At 38.7% G+C, this 17,127-nt stretch overlaps 1 protein-coding gene across 2 annotated transcripts in view; it reads left to right on the forward strand.

Annotated features, from left to right (window-relative positions):
* The window catches only part of LOC126252880 (protein lin-9 homolog), a 146,684-nt gene that overhangs the window by 100,698 nt on the left and 28,859 nt on the right, over positions 1–17,127 (forward strand). For both annotated transcript variants that reach the window (XM_049953840.1, XM_049953841.1), the window contains exon 7: positions 15,418–15,624. In XM_049953840.1, coding sequence (XP_049809797.1) covers positions 15,418–15,624 — 207 coding nt within the window. The remainder of the gene's footprint in view (positions 1–15,417; positions 15,625–17,127) is intronic.

A 17,127-nucleotide genomic window follows, 5' to 3' on the forward strand; every position in this document is an offset into this window, starting at 1 on the left:
AAAAACAAAATGCTTAGGATTAGCCAAAGGGTATGCTCCGACATCATCAGAAACCTTTCTGACAATGATTCAGCAATTTTTCAGAACTGTTTTCTTCACTTCTTTCACACTTTCATCAGTATTGATGCGCTAGGGCATCCAGGGTGGTTGTCATCTTCAGTGTTGTCTTGACTCTCTTTGAAACATTTATACCACTAGTAAACTCTTGTCTTACTGCTACTAGGTTTGCCAAAAGCCACAGTCAATACTTCAAATGTCATGCTGCACTTTATTCCATTTTTAAGCACAATTTAATGTCAAATTCTTTGATCCATCATTTTTGAAAGTAAAAATTTGCCGAGCACTTGGAAAGGTGTATAATCTTTTCAGCAGTAAACTAAATATGGAGAACAGCTGCAAATACGAACATATATCAGGAACACCTTTACCAAAAACATAAAATTCTGAATATCAGATGCATAAAGCCCACGAAATTAGCAAGTTCCAATTACTTTTGATCACACCTCGTATTTTATTTAACTGCTCAAGCCATTTAGCTGTCTAGTCTGTTAACTGTTCCTTTTGTGGTGCCATCAATTTTGGCAATTGTAAGCACCTTTAATTGGCACCTGACATGTCACGACCTAAACTTGGTTTATTTGCTTTTGCATTTTCTTTAGTGAAGTTTACTATTATCCATCATGTACCAATACATCCCACATATTTTCTGCAACAAGACCTGTATCTGAGATGCAATAGATTTCAAAATCAATTGTTCGTTCCTTGCCATTATGTTTTAATCTCATCTTTTGATCCATAACTAAGTCTCCTTGGATGTCACTCAGTCAGTTGGCTACTAAAAGAATAAGCACTTTTACAAAGTATAAAGTTAACTATTGCTTCTTTCTAAATTGCGTTACATTTCTTACCTAGTACCCCCTTGTAATAGTATCCTCTTTTCTGTAAACACTTCACATTTTTATCAACTGAGATTTATTGCCATAGTATTTTTAAATTAATCTGACTACCTGTAGGGGCCAAAGTAGTCGTCACTTTTTTCCCTTCAATGTTGAGCTTTTAGTGTTGGCTGTACTATCACTTACCTTTCTTTTATGTACCATCACTTTTCTTTCTTTTATGTCTTCTCGCAACAAAGTTTCCACTGTTTTCTCTCTCTTTCCATAAATTTAGCAAAGGCTGACAAACATTTGTCACTGAACCCTGATTCAAAGTCTAGTCGAGTAAATATTGAGCGTGTTCTTGAAATTTCGCTTATAGATACAGCTGTTTGTGGCTGACTTCGTTGCTGATGTTTCTTCAGATTTTCATTTGGAACAAACTCTGCTATCCTGCCTACATTGAAATGTTGAAAAATAGTGCTCTAGTTGCCACATGATTGTTTTTTGCATTTACTATACAAAATTGCTTGCTTTCCTTTCTAATACTGATTTTTGTTATGCTGACGTGATGAACTGTTGTCTTTATTAAGTTGGTTGTGTGCCATGAGGTGGTGGATATCCACACTCTTGTTTCCTCTGTTGTTTACCATGACGTATGTGCAAATCATATAGCTTGTCTAGTAGATCAAGCAAATTTTGAGTGTTTTCTAATAAATGTAGTACTAATTTGTGTTGTATTCAGACTAATACTTAAATGTTTTAATACTTTGAACAACTGAAAGTCCAGTATGGAAAACAACAATATAAAAATTATAGATTGTGACTCAACACACAGAGGAGGAGGCGTTAAGTCACAGTCAGACACAATGAAAAGACTGATAAACTTTCAACTTTCAGACAAAACAGTCCTCCTTCAGAAGCAGAAAACACACACACACAGGCAGTCTTCTGACAGGTGTGATGCAGGATCCCAGAAATTTCTCTCCTGTGGCAACCTCTTCCTTTTCCAGTAACATTTGAGTGATTTCATCTGAAATCACGCAGGTCATGTCAACTCGTGGTTATTAATTTTTCTGGAATAAATATACATTAGGCCTCTATATAATGAGTGTTAAGAAATAAAGTATTTTTGTTTGATCTTAATTTTTGTAAATGGCATGGCCCTTTGAAAAATGTATATTCTGTAATTAACTCTTAAAACAGAAGAAAACAAAAAAATATAACTAATAAACCAGAGAGACCTGGCAGATAATTTGCATTAAAGCTCCCTCTTAGTGTGCTGAAATTTAAGCTGACACCAGCATACATCCTTTAATACATCCTTTAACTTAGAAATTTAAGACGAAAATATGAAACTTAGATTAATTTTTCTACTTGATTGTTTTTTTTTCTGGTTTGGAAAGTCACAGAATGCTATCTTTTCTGTCATATTACCGGATACTACTAATGTAATTATAAACAATATCTTCTCAGCTCTGGCTCTCTGTATTATGTAGATGTTTATTACTAAAAATGTAAAAAATTGCATTTTTAGCAGTTTTTATGAATTATTTACTTGAAAACCCCATCTGAAAACTTTTGAGAATTGCGCAAAATATTGGTTGTTTAATATGTTAATAGACGGTACAAACACAGTGGGCAGTATTTTTCTTGTGAGGTATTAAAAATTTTTCAACATTCTGCATATTTTGCCTAATTGAATTTCTGGTGTAGAATATGTATGTTGGCAACACTGTTTCCAGTGCTCTTATGTTTATAACAAACGAGTGAGAAAATTTGCACATAAACCATTCTGCATTGAATTTTGTGTTTGGTTTGAACTTTCAGTTAGACACAATGTCAGTGAGGAAATACTGTAGTGAAAGAGAGGTGTGTGTACTATGAAAAAAGATACAAGAAGGTGGTATTTAAGAAATGTCAAAAACACTTCACAGTTGTTGGAAATCTGTCAGAGGTATCCCAGAAATATTGTGATCCTCAAGTAACGGTATTAGCATCACATCCATTGTGCAGGAATTGCCACACATACTACAAGAAAAAAATCTTGAACTATCACCATCACCCAAATGTGAAACTGAAGAAGACAGTGTAGATGTTTATATTCCTCAGTGTTAAGTTGTTGATTTGTTGAATGTCAGAATTTCTGCTGTAGCCCCTACTATATCCCCCCCTTAAATGTCCAGGTCTTCTCTTGCAACAAGGTAAGGAGCACAAGAAGAAAACAGTATGTAAGAAGAAAGTGAAACAATTTTTACAGAAGAATCTTCAAAACTTTGTGGAGTGTGTAATGTAGATGCACTTGGTGCAGAAAATGAAGATATATGGATGAAATGTATGTGTGGTTTCAAAACCTAAATACTGCTATCTCAGCAGGCATCTGTACTGAGAAGGTACAGTTACCAACAAACTAAGCAGTACACACAGAAATACATACCCACTTCCTCCCATTATTTGATTTCAAAAGCCCATAAAATAAAGAATGAGAAAGGTATTTGGGCATGTCCGAATTCTTACTGTAGGCATCCGTTGCAAGATGATGGGCTACTGTTGCTCTGGAATATTACCTAAATGATGACAAATTGCAGCAGGCAAGTCCTAAGCAGGCTGTGTTATCTCTGTTAGTGAAAATGGTAAATCAGTTAAAAAAGTAAAAAGATATATGACGAGATCAATAAGAGAAGCGTATCTCCTATTGGAAAAGGAGAACCCAAATTTAAAAATTGGTCTCACAAAATTCTATTCCATATGACCAAAATGGGTAAAATGCCAGCCAGTGAAAGGAGTATGCACATGTATTTACTGCACTGATTTGAAACTTGTTTGCTTAGCCATAAGCAGTTTCACAGGAAAGAAGTACAGAGAGATGGACCTGATGCTTTTGTATATATGTCAAGAGCCGCAAGATAAATGTTAGTTGCAGGAGTGTGCAGTGTGTCCTCGTGCTGAAGTGATGACTATTCAAGCATTACACCTTCAGGATACTGACAGTAATGTAACTTATGCATTGTGGGAGGGAGAAGAGTTTATGAAGACGACACTAGAGGCAGATGTTAGGCATTAGGTCATGAAAGGAATAACTCACTATCATATCCAGAGGTTTTAGAAACAGGCCGTAGCAGAAGTAAAATCAGCCACACCCCAGAATACTGACACATTAGTTCTTCATTTTGACTTCGCTGAGGACGGGTCTGTTGCTTTGCAGAACGAAATTCAAAGTTACCACTGGCACACATCATAGGTATCAATATTCACATGTGTTGCTCACTTCCTTGGAACATAACACTGTTGCGCTATTGTCTGTGATCATCTCCTTCATGACAGTGCTCATGCATGCTAAGCTGTAAGCGTGATAACTGATGACGTAGAATCTAGAGGCCATGCCTCTCGTAAACTTGTATGTGATTGTTGGTGCATAATCTCACTTTAAAAACCATTTTCAGCTTTATGGGCTTGGTCAACACTGCACTACAGGAATCAAGACAAAAAATAGATATTTTCAGCAACAGGTCACGAAGAAGTGAAATCATGAAGACAATAATAATTTGTGAATAATATAAAAAGAAAAATGGGTATAAATATTCTGTATCTCATTTCATATTCTTTGATCTTTATGTAGAAATATTTTGACGGTTTAAGAATTTCATGCATTAATGTCATAGCTGACGGTTAGCAGTTGTTCCATTTATCATTTCTCAAGACAGTTAATGCCCTGTGACTATTCACATTTTCAGAATATAATTCTGAAATTCGCAAAATAGGTAATCCCCCCCCAAAAAAATGGAAAAGCTCAGAAGTATATATGTATTAAGCATGTCTCATAGCATTGGGAACAAAGAGTATTTATTCAAAATAAATTGATATCTCTATCTTTATTACAATTTTCCCTTTTGTTACGACATTTTCGAAAATATTCTCATTTAGAGAGGTCTGTAGCATTTTAACAAACCATCAGAAAATCAAAATATCTTCACTCTTGAGATGAAATCGCCCATATTCAGCCTTCATCCCCAATTATTTGCTGGGTATATGTCAATCTCTGTCTTCCCAATAGTTTTTATCCTTCTCTGAAGTAAATCCCTGATGTCTTAAGACATGCCCTCTCATCCTGTCCCTTCTTCATGTCAGTGGTTTCCTTATGTTGCTTTCTTGGCCAATTCTGTGAAGAACCAATTCAGTCCTTATCTTAGCAGGCTGCCCGATTCTCAACATTCTTCTTTTGCACCACATCTCAAATGCTTTGTTCTTTTCTGTTTGGGTTTCCCACGGTCCATGATTCACTAGCATACAATGCCCACTGTCCATGATTCACTAGTATACAATGCTGTGCTCCAAAAATACATTCTTAGAATTTTCACCTTCAAATTAAACCCTGTGTTGGACATCAGTAGACTTCTCTTGGCCAAGAATGCCCTCTTTGCCTGCACTAGTCTGCTTTCTATGTCACCCTTGCTTCCTCTGCCATTGGCTATTTTGCTTCAAAGTAGTAAAATTCCTTATCTTCATCTACTTCATGATCATCATTTCTGATATTAAGCTTCTCGGGCTGTTTTCAATGCTGCTACTTTTCAATACTTTTGTCTTTTTCCAATTTACTCTCAATCCAGATTTTGTACTGATTGGACTGACCATTTCATTGAATATAACCTGTGAGTTTTCTGCACTTTTGCTGAAGATCTTATTTGATTTCCTTCCACCCTGAGTTTTAATCCCATTCTTGAACCTTTCTTTTATTTCTATCATTGTTTCTTTGAAGTGTAGATTGAACAGTAGGGGCAAAAGACTGCATCCCAGTCTTACACCCTTTTCAATCTGAGCACTTTGTTCTTGGTCTCTAATATTATTATTTCTTCTTCGTAGATCTTGCACATATTGTATATCACCCACCTTTCCATATAGCTTACTCCTATTTTTCTCAAAATTTTGCCCATCTTGCACCATTTCGCATTATTGAACCCTTTTTCTCAATCAACAAATCTTGTGAGTGTATCTTGCTTTTTCTTTAGTCTTGCTTCCATTATGAAGTGCAAAGTCAGAACCGCCTCTCTGATGCCTTTACCTTTACTAAAGCCAAACTGATTGCCATCTAACAGATCCTTAATTTTCTATTCCATTCTTCTATATTGTTCTTGTCAGAAGCTTGGATGCATAGATGTTAAGCTGACTAACCTGTAGTTTTTGCATCTATCTGCCCTTGCTATCATCACAATTACAAGTGTGAGTGACATTTTAAGTCACTGATATGTCGCCAGTCTCATAGATTCTATACATCAACTTGAATAGACATTTGGTTGGCATTTCCCCCAAGGATTTCAGAAATACTGATGGAATTGTTACCCACCCCACCTGCTTTATTTGATCTCAAGTCATCCATAGCATTTATAAATTCTGACTTTAATACTGGAGCCCTACGTCTTCCTTACATGTTATCCAACTTCTTAGGCATCCACTAACATGAAATCTTACAGTACACTAGGGACCTGTGAATGATGTCATAAGCACCCTGTACGATATGCCAAGCTCCAGGAAATAGCCGTGATGTGTGCACACTAATCTGCTCTCACCATTGCATCCACGTGGGAAATGTCAGTCAGTGATGAATGCAGCCTCCCCAACCACTCATTGTCATGCAGGACTTTGTGACCTTTGTTCAACTCTCATCACCACCATCTCACAGTTCTCAAATGCTGTGGACATGTGAAGCACAACTGCCATCTTTAACAACTGACAGCAGCATTAGAGCTATGGCAGATAAGGCTGGCATAAACCAAGAAAGGTCCAACATGGGAATGGATATGTGGACTTCATATTTAGAGCCGTAATTTGCCTAAAAAAAAGTGGGGCAAAGGCTTTCTGATTTGCCCTTGTGTATAAAATCATCGGACAAGTCCACCCTCTCATAGAGGCCTTCAATGTACTCCTTCTACCTATCCACTCCTTCCTCTGCATATAACAGTGGAATTCCCATTGCACTCTTCATGTTGTTACCTTGCCTTTAATTTCGCTGAAGGCTGTTTTGACTTGTCTCTATGCTGAGTTAGTCCTTCTGATCATCATTTCTTTTCTGATTTTTTTTCACATTTTTTCTTTAGCCATTTTGCCTTGGATGCCCTGCACTTCTTTTCATTTCAGTCCTAAGTGATTTATGTCTTTCACTGAATGTTTTTGTACTTCATTTTGTCTGATACCCAAGGTTTCTTTGGAGTTACCTTTCTTATACCTGTGTCTGATGTCCTATGTCCACATCTGTAATTGTCCTTTTTACAGCTGTCCACACCTCTTCAGCTGTATTGCCTACTGGAGTACTCCTTACTGGAGTATCCACATTCTTTGCAAATTTCAAACACATCTCGTCAATCCTCACTACTTCAGTATCCCATTTCCTTCCACACTGATTCTTCCATTCTCTTACATTTCTGTGTACTCTTCATCATTACTAAATTATGATCAGAGTCTGTATCTGCTGTTGCATACACCTTAGAATCCAATATCTCTGATTCTGGGACCTCTGTCTGACCATGATTTAATGCAGATGGAATCTTCTTATGTCTCCAGATCTTTTCCAAGTATACCTCCTCCTCTTGTAATTCTTGAAAAGAGATTCACTACTACCATATGAAATTTAGTGCGGAACTGCCTAGTCTGTATTCTTCTGTATCGCTTCCTTCTTTCCTCCTCCTACAACTTCATTCCAATCCACCATAATCATTAAATTTCCATCTCCCTTTACATACTGTTTAATATCTTCATATACTTTCCCTGCTTCTTCATCTTCCGCGTGTGACGTCAGCATGTACACCCAAACTATCATCATCATCATCATAATCATCGGTGGTTTGCTGCCAGATCTGATGAGAACAACCGTATCTCTCTGCCCCACTTTCCTACTCATAATGAGTAATACTCCCATTACAAACATTTTTCTGTTGCTGTTGATATTACCCTATAGTCATATGACCAGAAAATCCTTATCTTTCTTCCATTTCATTTTACTGAACCTTACTGTATCCGGATTGAACCTTTGCACTTCGCTTTTCAGATTTTGTAGCTTCCCTACTATTTTCAAACTGCAGAGATTCCATGCTCAGACTCAGAAAATGTAAACCCTTCGTTGGTTATTCCATATTTTTCTCATTGTCACCTCCACCTTTTGAGTCCCCCTCCTATAGATCTTTTGCCAATGGAGAGAACATAAAGACACATTTTCAATTACAGGCCATGTGTCTTTAATGCAGTGGTTTCCATTGCCTTCTGTATCTTCATGCCGCTGATCACTGCTGATTCTCCCGCTGTTTTTGGGGCAGTTTCCCACTCCCAAGGGCATGAGAGTGCCCTGAAAATCTGTGCACTCTTTGACAAGGCCTTTGGCAAAGTGAGGGTGACTTCTTACACCAGTCATTAGTCACCATTGCTGATGATTTTAATTCAAAATTTAAGCAGTGGTTTGGCTCGAACCTGGGACCCATAATGTTTTGATTACTAAACAGAGATGCTACTGCTAGACCACAGGTTCAAATAAATTACCATGCCTACTACAGTGTACAAAAACTGTTGGCATTCAAAACTGCTCCTAGTTGTCTCAGAATACAGGTCATGCATGGTTTTCAAGGGAATGTTATGCCATTCTTCCTGCAAAATAGTGTCAAGTTCAGGTAACGATGACAGAGGCGGGTAGTGATCATGCAATCTTCTCTCCAAAGTAGCCAACAAAGGCTGCATAATATTGAGAGCTGGTGATTGTGGTGGCCAGGGAAGATTCAACAATTCATTCTTGTGCTCACAAAACCAGTCTTCAACGATGTGACAAGGTGCCCAGTGTCCTGGAAAATAGGGAAAACTTGTGTTGTGTGTGTGTGTGTGTGTGTGTGTGTGTTTTCTGGAAAACTTGAATTTTTGCAGTTTGCCTTAAAACCCTGGAAAAGGCCTGATTTGATCCTTTACCGGAGGCATTTGATTGCCTTCTTCTAAGTGTTCTCAGTGTTCACCCTCAGCTCAGTACTATGCGATCGCCCACTACTGGTGTTTCAGCATCTCCCCACCCCTCCCCTTCTTCAGTCCAATCTGGCAGCCAGCCAGGCAGCCCAGCCTGGCAGCCCAGACTGGCCGATTCTAGACAAGCTGTACTAGGATATGATAGGTTTGCGTGCAGTACATGCTTTCTTTATAAAAAATACTGTTGTATATGCCAGCAGCAATCGATGTGATTACATTGAGTATGAATAAGAGTGATGATAGCCCTTTGGTGGTAGGTACAAAATAGTGTAAGTAGAACACTAACAAGCAGTTATTGGTTTAATTAACATTGAGCTAAAGACTGCAACAGGAATAGTGTAATGCAGGTGGCCAGATGCTGAGTGGGGGGTGCGAGGTGATTCTTCTAGTCATTTCTATCCTCTCTGGCAGACATTTCCAAAGCTGCTGTAGGTCTTAGTCAACATAAACTACTTTCAATTATACGCAAGCAAGGAAGACGTTATTGCCTTCCTGTGGATGCAGCCAAGCAGACAGGTGGTGAGATGGAAGTTGCTCGAAAGAAAGAAAGAAGTGCAGGTTGCAGGAAAGTACGAGGTGCAATGAAGTACAGTAGTATTCCTGCCTCATGGCAAAACTTGATAGCTGGGGCACACCACAACTGAATGACACACTGCCAGCCTCCTTGCACCACTGCATGCTAAAACAAGCTAACTCTCGGAACTCAATGACCGTCATCCAGAACTGATTGATGCAAACACAATCCCCATCAAATTCTTTGAATATTTCCTTTTTTGACATGATCTCTACTAGATTTTGGAACTCATGGGCAATGGCATCAGCCTCATGACCACCAAAGGGACTAAGCTAGTGAGATGTGTCAATGCTACACCTACCTGCCTTTCCTCATGGTGTGTGTTAATTGCCACTTCTGGGTCTAAACATAGACTGCCCTTTGTGATGGAATATGCCAGGGGCAATTTATCCAAAATTTTGGATACCATACCCTTCATAAATGTAAGGCACTCATCCTTGAATTCCAAGATATCTATCTTCGCTGTCCATTTTCTGAGGTTGCGGCTAATTAATGTTGTCATTTATATATATTTAGAAGCTAGTCTGTTTCTATGCACAATGTGTTGGACAAAATTTTTCTCATTAATTCTCTGACAACAGACTGTAGGGAAGTATACAGATATAGAGTTAAGGGGGCATCTGACTGAAATTTAATCACAAACATCTCAACATGAACAGCCACAGAGTGGGCATGAAAATGTGAAGAAATTTATCAAGGTTGCTTGCAGTGTCTTCCATGGCAATGCCAGTCTTGAAAAAGTTTCTCTGGTAACTTTAGTCTTGTCAAAAGATTGACTGAAGCCTCTCTCATAGCTGTTCATGCTGTTCACGAAGAGGGTTGCGGACATGTTTTATCTGTAACTGTCACAAAGCTTCCGAAAAGCACTTGGTGGTACAGTGAAAGGGTAACAAAGGAAAGGGCAGGATAACACAGGGAAAGGCAGCTGAAAAGTCCTCAAAAGAAAATTAGAGAAAGAAGAAAGAGAGCAGAGATAGGCAAGAGGACAATAAAGTATGCAGACAAAACTCGTGGAAAGTGCTGAGATTGAAGTAGTAGTTATATCACTAAAAACTATTGCTTGTGATTTCACTTAATGTTCAGTATGTGTCCTTATCAGGCTAGTCTATTACTACTTCTTCTGTAACCATTTTGTTCAAATTATATTTGAATTTTATTTTTAGGTCTCATGTAAAAAGTATACTTTTTCCTGAAATAGATAATGTTCTTTGTTTTTATGTCTGTGGCTCCCACCAAATGATTACTCTTAATCTCAATGTTTATTAATAGTGTTTAACTTCCTTTGTAACCTAGTCTCTGTAATTTTCCTGCACAGCATAATCTCACTCTAATTTTTCTGCAATTTTTTGTTCAAATTGCATTTTACATTTAATTCTGTCATTATATCCTGGTATGTTTATTTGTTGATTAAAATAAATATTATATCCTGGTATGTTTATTTGTTGATTAAAATAAATAATGTTCATTTCAAGGGTTTTTTTTTTCAGAGTTGTTGTTGTTGTTGTTGTTGTGGTCTTCAGTCCTGAGACTGGTTTGATGCAGCTCTCCATGCTACTCTATCCTGTGCAAGCTTCTTCATCTCCCAGTACCTACTGCAACCTACATCCTTCTGAATCTGCTTAGTGTATTCATCTCTTGGTTTCCCTCTACGATTTTTACCCTCCACGCTGCCCTCCAATACTAAATTGGTGATCCCTTGATGCCTCAGAACATGTCCTACCAACCGATCCCTTCTTCTGGTCAAGTTGTGCCACAAACTCCTCTTCTCCCCAATCCTATTCAGTACCTCCTCATTAGTTATGTGATCTACCCATCTAATCTTCAGCATTCTTCTGTAGCACCACATTTCGAAAGCTTCTATTCTCTTCTTGTCCAAACTATTTACCGACCATGTTTCACTTCCATACATGGCTACACTCCATACAAATACTTTCAGAAATGACTTCCTGACACTTAAATCTATACTCGATGTTAACAAATTTCTCTTCTTCAGAAACGCTTTCCTTGCCATTGCCAGTCTACATTTTATATCCTCTCTACTTCGACCATCATCAGTTATTTTGCTCCCCAAATAGCAAAACTCCTTTACTACTTTAAGTGTCTAATTTCCTAATCTAATACCCTCAACATCACCCGACTTAATTCGACTACATTCCATTATCCTCGTTTTGCTTTTGTTGATGTTCATCTTATATCCTCCCTTCAAGACACCATCCATTCCGTTCAACTGCTGTTCCAAGTCCTTTGCTGTCTCTGACAGAATTACAATGTCATCGGCAAACGTCAAAGTTTTTATTTCTTCTCCATGGATTTTAATACCTACTCCGAATTTTTCTTTTGTTTCCTTTACTGCTTGCTCAATATACAGATTGAATAACATCGGGGAGAGGCTACAACCCTGTCTTACTCCCTCCCCAACCACTGCTTCCCTTTCATGTCCCTCGACTCTTATAACTGCCATCTGGTTTCTGTACAAATTGTAAATAGCCTTTCGCTCCCTGTATTTTACCCCTACCACCTTTAGAATTTGAAAGAGAGTATTCCAGTCAACATTGTCAAAAGCTTTCTCTAAGTCCACAAATGCTAGAAACGTAGGTTTGCCTTTCCTTAATCTTTCTTCTAAGATAAGTCGTAAGGTCAGTATTGCCTCACGTGTTCCAGTATTTCTACGGAATCCAAACTGATCTTCCCCGAGGTCGGCTTCTACTTAGTTTTTCCATTTGTCTGTAAAGAATTCGTGTTAGTATTTTGCAGCTGTGGCTTATTAAACTGATTGTTCGGTAATTCTCACATCTGTCAACACCTGCTTTCTTTGGGATTCGAATTATTATATTCTTCTTGAAGTCTGAGGGTATTTCGCCTGTTTCATACATCTTGCTCACCAGATGGTAGAGTTTTGTCAGGACTGGCTCTCCCAAGGCCGTCAGTAGTTCCAATGGAATGTTGTCTACTCCGGGGGCCTTGTTTCGACTCAGGTCTTTCAGTGCTCTGTCAAACTCTTCACGCAGTATCGTATCTCCCATTCTATCTTCATCTACATCCTCTTCCATTTCCATAATATTGTCCTCAAGTACATCACCCTTGTATAGACCCTCTATATACTCCTTCCACCTTTCTGCTTTCCCTTCTTTGCTTAGAACTGGGTTTCCATCTGAACTCTTGATGTTCATACAAGTGGTTCTCTTCTCTCCAAAGGTCTCTTTAATTTTCCTGTAGGCAGTATCTATCTTACCCCTAGTGAGACAAGCCTCTACATCCTTACATTTGTCCTCTAGCCATCCCTGCTTAGCCATTTTGCACTTCCTGTCGATATCATTTTTGAGACGTTTGTATTCCTTTTTGCCTGCTTCATTTACTGCATTTTTATATTTTCTCCTTTCATCAATTAAATTCAATATTTCTTCTGTTACCCAAGGATTTCTACTAGCCCTCGTCTTTTTACCTACTTGATCCTCTGCTGCCTTCACTACTTCATCCCTCAAAGCTACGCATTCTTCTTCTACTGTATTTCTTTCCCCCATTCCTGTCAATTGTTCCCTTATGCTCTCCCTGAAACTCTGTACAACCTCTGGTTCTTTCAGTTTATCCAGGTCCCATCTCCTTAAATTCCCACCTTTTTGCAGTTTCTTCAGTTTTAATCTACAGGTCATAACCAATAGATTGTGGTCAGAGTCCACATCTGCCCCTGGAAATGTCTTACAATTTAAAACCTGGTTCCTAAATCTCTGTCTTACCATTATATAATCTATCTGATACCTTTTAGTACCTCCAGGGTTCTTCCATGTATACAACCTTCTATCATGATTCTTAAACTAGTTCCCATTATGTTCCTATATATTGACAAAATTTATATATATATATATATATCAGTTGAAATTGGTTATGGACTAAGTACAATATGACCCTGAAAAAAAATCAAGAATTGGGCCTTTAAAAATAAAAAAAAAATCACTGGACACCCCATGTGAGCACTGTTTCTAGGAATGCAGTATCATCATATGGGAACAAATTATACTATGGCATAGACCTGATCAGCTAAAATTGTCATTTAATCCTTGGCAGTAATGCAACCCTGCAGCCCAAACCATCAACGAATCTGTGCCATGTTTCGATCTTGGGACATACACTAAGCCAGAAATAGGAAACAGTGTGAAACAACACTCACCCTATCAAATGACTGTCTCCTGTTGCTCCGAAGTTCAAGTTTTTACAGCTTCAGCACCACATTTTCCTGTTACGGGCATTGACATCACTATGAGTGGTTTTGCAATTCCTGCTGGCCCTGTAATTCCTTGCTTTAGGAGCTGCCTTTCTGTTGTTGCAGTGCTTGCTGGATTCATGATGGGAACATTCAGTTTTGTAATCACTTTTGCATTTCATCCTCTCTCAGTCTTCTGCAGTGACTGCACATCACGATCAGTCAACACACTTTCTTTCGCATTGTAACTTACCAGATGATGTTTTTCTGTTTTCCATGTATGCAGTATAAATCTTCAATACAGTGTATTTTGAAACACCAAACATTTCATCAGCCTTGGTTATGGAACCACACACCAGACACGTACTAATGATTTTCCACATTTGAATTCACTTAACATCAACATCGTATACTCACTACATGGAACACTGTTCTGACCATGACTGACACTTGCAACGAATTGAGCACATTACACAGGTGCTGTTCATGGTCAGATACAACAGTGCAACCTGGAGGCTTGGCTAACATCTGCATGTATATTCAAGCATGCATTTCTCACAATGTTTCCATATGTTTGTCCAACTCCTGTATCTGTTACCACATAGTCCTTACCAGTTTTGAAAGAATATTATGGATAAAATGTAATTGCTATTTCTCTATGAATATTGAGTTGTATTTCAATATTTGATTTAGTGCTCATCCCGCAAACTTGTGGAAGCTGCAGCTTGTAGAGCACAAATTCAGGGCTCTGCACTAGGCAGTTTTAAGTGAGGAAACCATGCAAAAAAGACTTATTTCATAATGTGATTTTCACTCTGCAGCGGAGTGTGCGCTGATATGAAACTTCCTGGCAGATTAAAACTGTGTGCCGGACCGAGACTCTAACTCGGGACCTTTGCCTTTCGTGGGCAAGTGCTTTACCGACTGAGCTACCCAAGCACAACTCACGCCCCGGCCCTCACAGGAGACGAGGTACTGGCAGAAGTAAAGCTGTGAGGGTGGGGCGTGAGTTGTGCTTGGGTAGCTCAGTTGGTAGAGCACTTCGAGTCTCGGTCTGGCACACAGTTTTAATCTGCCAGGAAGCGACTTATTTCATATTTGACTAACTTGCATTTTATGTTGTTGGGTAAACTTGTAAATGAACTTATGCAGATTTAATTAACAGTGGGTAGTGAAATTAAAACATGATTCAACGAGACAGGTCTAACATTTTCCTTGTTAGTTATTTCTATATATACACTTAGCTAATACCCACTTTTGTAGTGTATTTAGTGTAAACAATTAATTACTTTATTTAATAAATATTGGGGTGAAATGACTTAGAGATAATGTGCAAAGCTACACTGGGTGGGGGGGATGGCCTCCCCAACTGTTATTTTCTTATCTATCTTCTTCATACCTTCCCAGTTTCCAGATGAAGAAATACAGGTTCCAAAAGCTAGCGCTTGTCACTTTTTTGTGCATATTTGTTTCTGCTGCAGTTGTTAGGTTTCTAAATATTTAATTATAATCTCATATTGCACATAATTTTCTTAAAAGAAATCTGCAAAAATGAAGACTTGTTTAACCAAGTAGTCCAAATTTGTCACTGAAGCTCCACCAATGACGAGGAGAACAAATGCAAAGACTTCCATTACACATCTGAGATAATAAGAATAATAGGCAATCTTAATAATATATCGGCTGGATTAAAGATAGCACTGCTAAGAGATAAAATAGTAATTATTAAAATTTGAAGATTTCTGTTTTTTTATTGTTGTGCTTGTTTATGTTGCTAGGTACGTCTTTCAAAAATACTGAATGTGAAGAAGACAAAGATTAAAAAGCTTAGGGACATGAACACAGAAGCTGAAAAAAGGAAGTCATTTGGTACGCACATCCCAGAAGATTTTCAACGTAGATATGCAAGTGTTATAATTGAGTTGGAGAGGTTAAACCATGATTTACAAGAATATCTGACAACAGTTCAGAATTTCTGTCATGAGGTATGTATTAGCAATTTCCTGTTGAATTTTTTATGAGTATGTAGAGATATTGCTTCATATGTGATAGCAGGGATCTGTTGGAAACCAAACCAACTGTTTTTCAATACGATTCACATTTTATATGCAGCTTGTGTGATGCTGATGCCTGACATACTGTTTGAAAATATTCTCATGCACTCCACATCTTGAGCAGAGAATAGAATATATCTTGAGGATTTGTATCTTTTTTCAGATATTAGAACATTGGTTTTCTATCAGTTTTTCTCAGTGATTAATGTCACAACTTTTTCTTCGTCATGATGTGACTTACCGAACGAAAGTGCTGGCAGGTCGATAGACACACAAACATACCTTAGGGGAAAAAAGGACGGGTATACACTCGCACACACACACATACCCATCCACACATATACAGACACAAGCAGACATTTGTCTTCAAATATGTCTGCTTGTGTCTGTATACGTGTGGATGGATATGTGTGTGTGTGTGTGTGTGTGTGTGTGTGTGTGTGTGCGCAAGTGTATACCCGTCCTTTTCGTATATGTTTGTGTTTGTTTGTGTGTCTATCGACGTGCCAGCGCTTTCGTTTGGTAAGTCACATCATCTTTGTTTTTATATATATATATAACAGAGGGAAACATTCCACGTGGAAAAAATATATCTAAAAAGAAAGATGATGAGACTTACCAAACAAAAGCGCTGGCAGGTCGATAGACACACAAACAAACACAAATATACACACAAAATTCAAGCTTTCGCAACAAACTGTTGCCTCATCAGGAAAGAGGGAAGGAGAGGGAAAGACGAAAGGATGTGGGTTTTAAGGGAGAGGGTAAGGAGTCATCCCAATCCCGGGAGCGGAAAGACTTACCTTAGGGGGAAAAAAGGACAGGTATACACTCGCACACACACACATATCCATCCACACATACAGACACAAGCAGACATATTTAAAGACAAAGAGTTTGGGCAGAGATGTCAGTCGAGGTGGAAGAGTAGAGGCAAAGAAGTTGTTGAGAGACAGGTGAGGTATGAGTGGCGGCAACTGGAAATTAGCGGAGATTGAGGCCTGGCGGATAACGAGAAGAGAGGATATACTGAAGGGCAAGTTCCCATCTCCGGAGTTCGGATAGGTTGGTGTTGGTGGGAAGTATCCAGATAGCCCGGACGGTGTAACATTGTGCCAAGATGTGCTGGCTGTGCACCAAGGCATGTTTAGCCACAGGGTGATCCTCATTACCAACAAACGCTGTCTGCCTGTGTCCATTCATGCGAATGGACAGTTTGTTGCTGGTCATTCCCACGTAGAATGCATCACAGTGTAGGCAGGTCAGTTGGTAAATCACGTGGGTGCTTTCACACGTGGCTCTGCCTTTGATCGTGTACACCTTCCGGGTTACAGGACTGGAGTAGGTGGTGGTGGGAGGGTGCATGGGACAGGTTTTGCACCGGGGGCGGTTACAAGGATAGGAGCCAGAGGGTAGGGAAGGTGGTTTGGGGAT

This window comes from Schistocerca nitens, chromosome 4, assembly GCF_023898315.1.
Source record: "Schistocerca nitens isolate TAMUIC-IGC-003100 chromosome 4, iqSchNite1.1, whole genome shotgun sequence".
Taxonomy (NCBI): Eukaryota; Metazoa; Arthropoda; class Insecta; order Orthoptera; family Acrididae; genus Schistocerca; species Schistocerca nitens.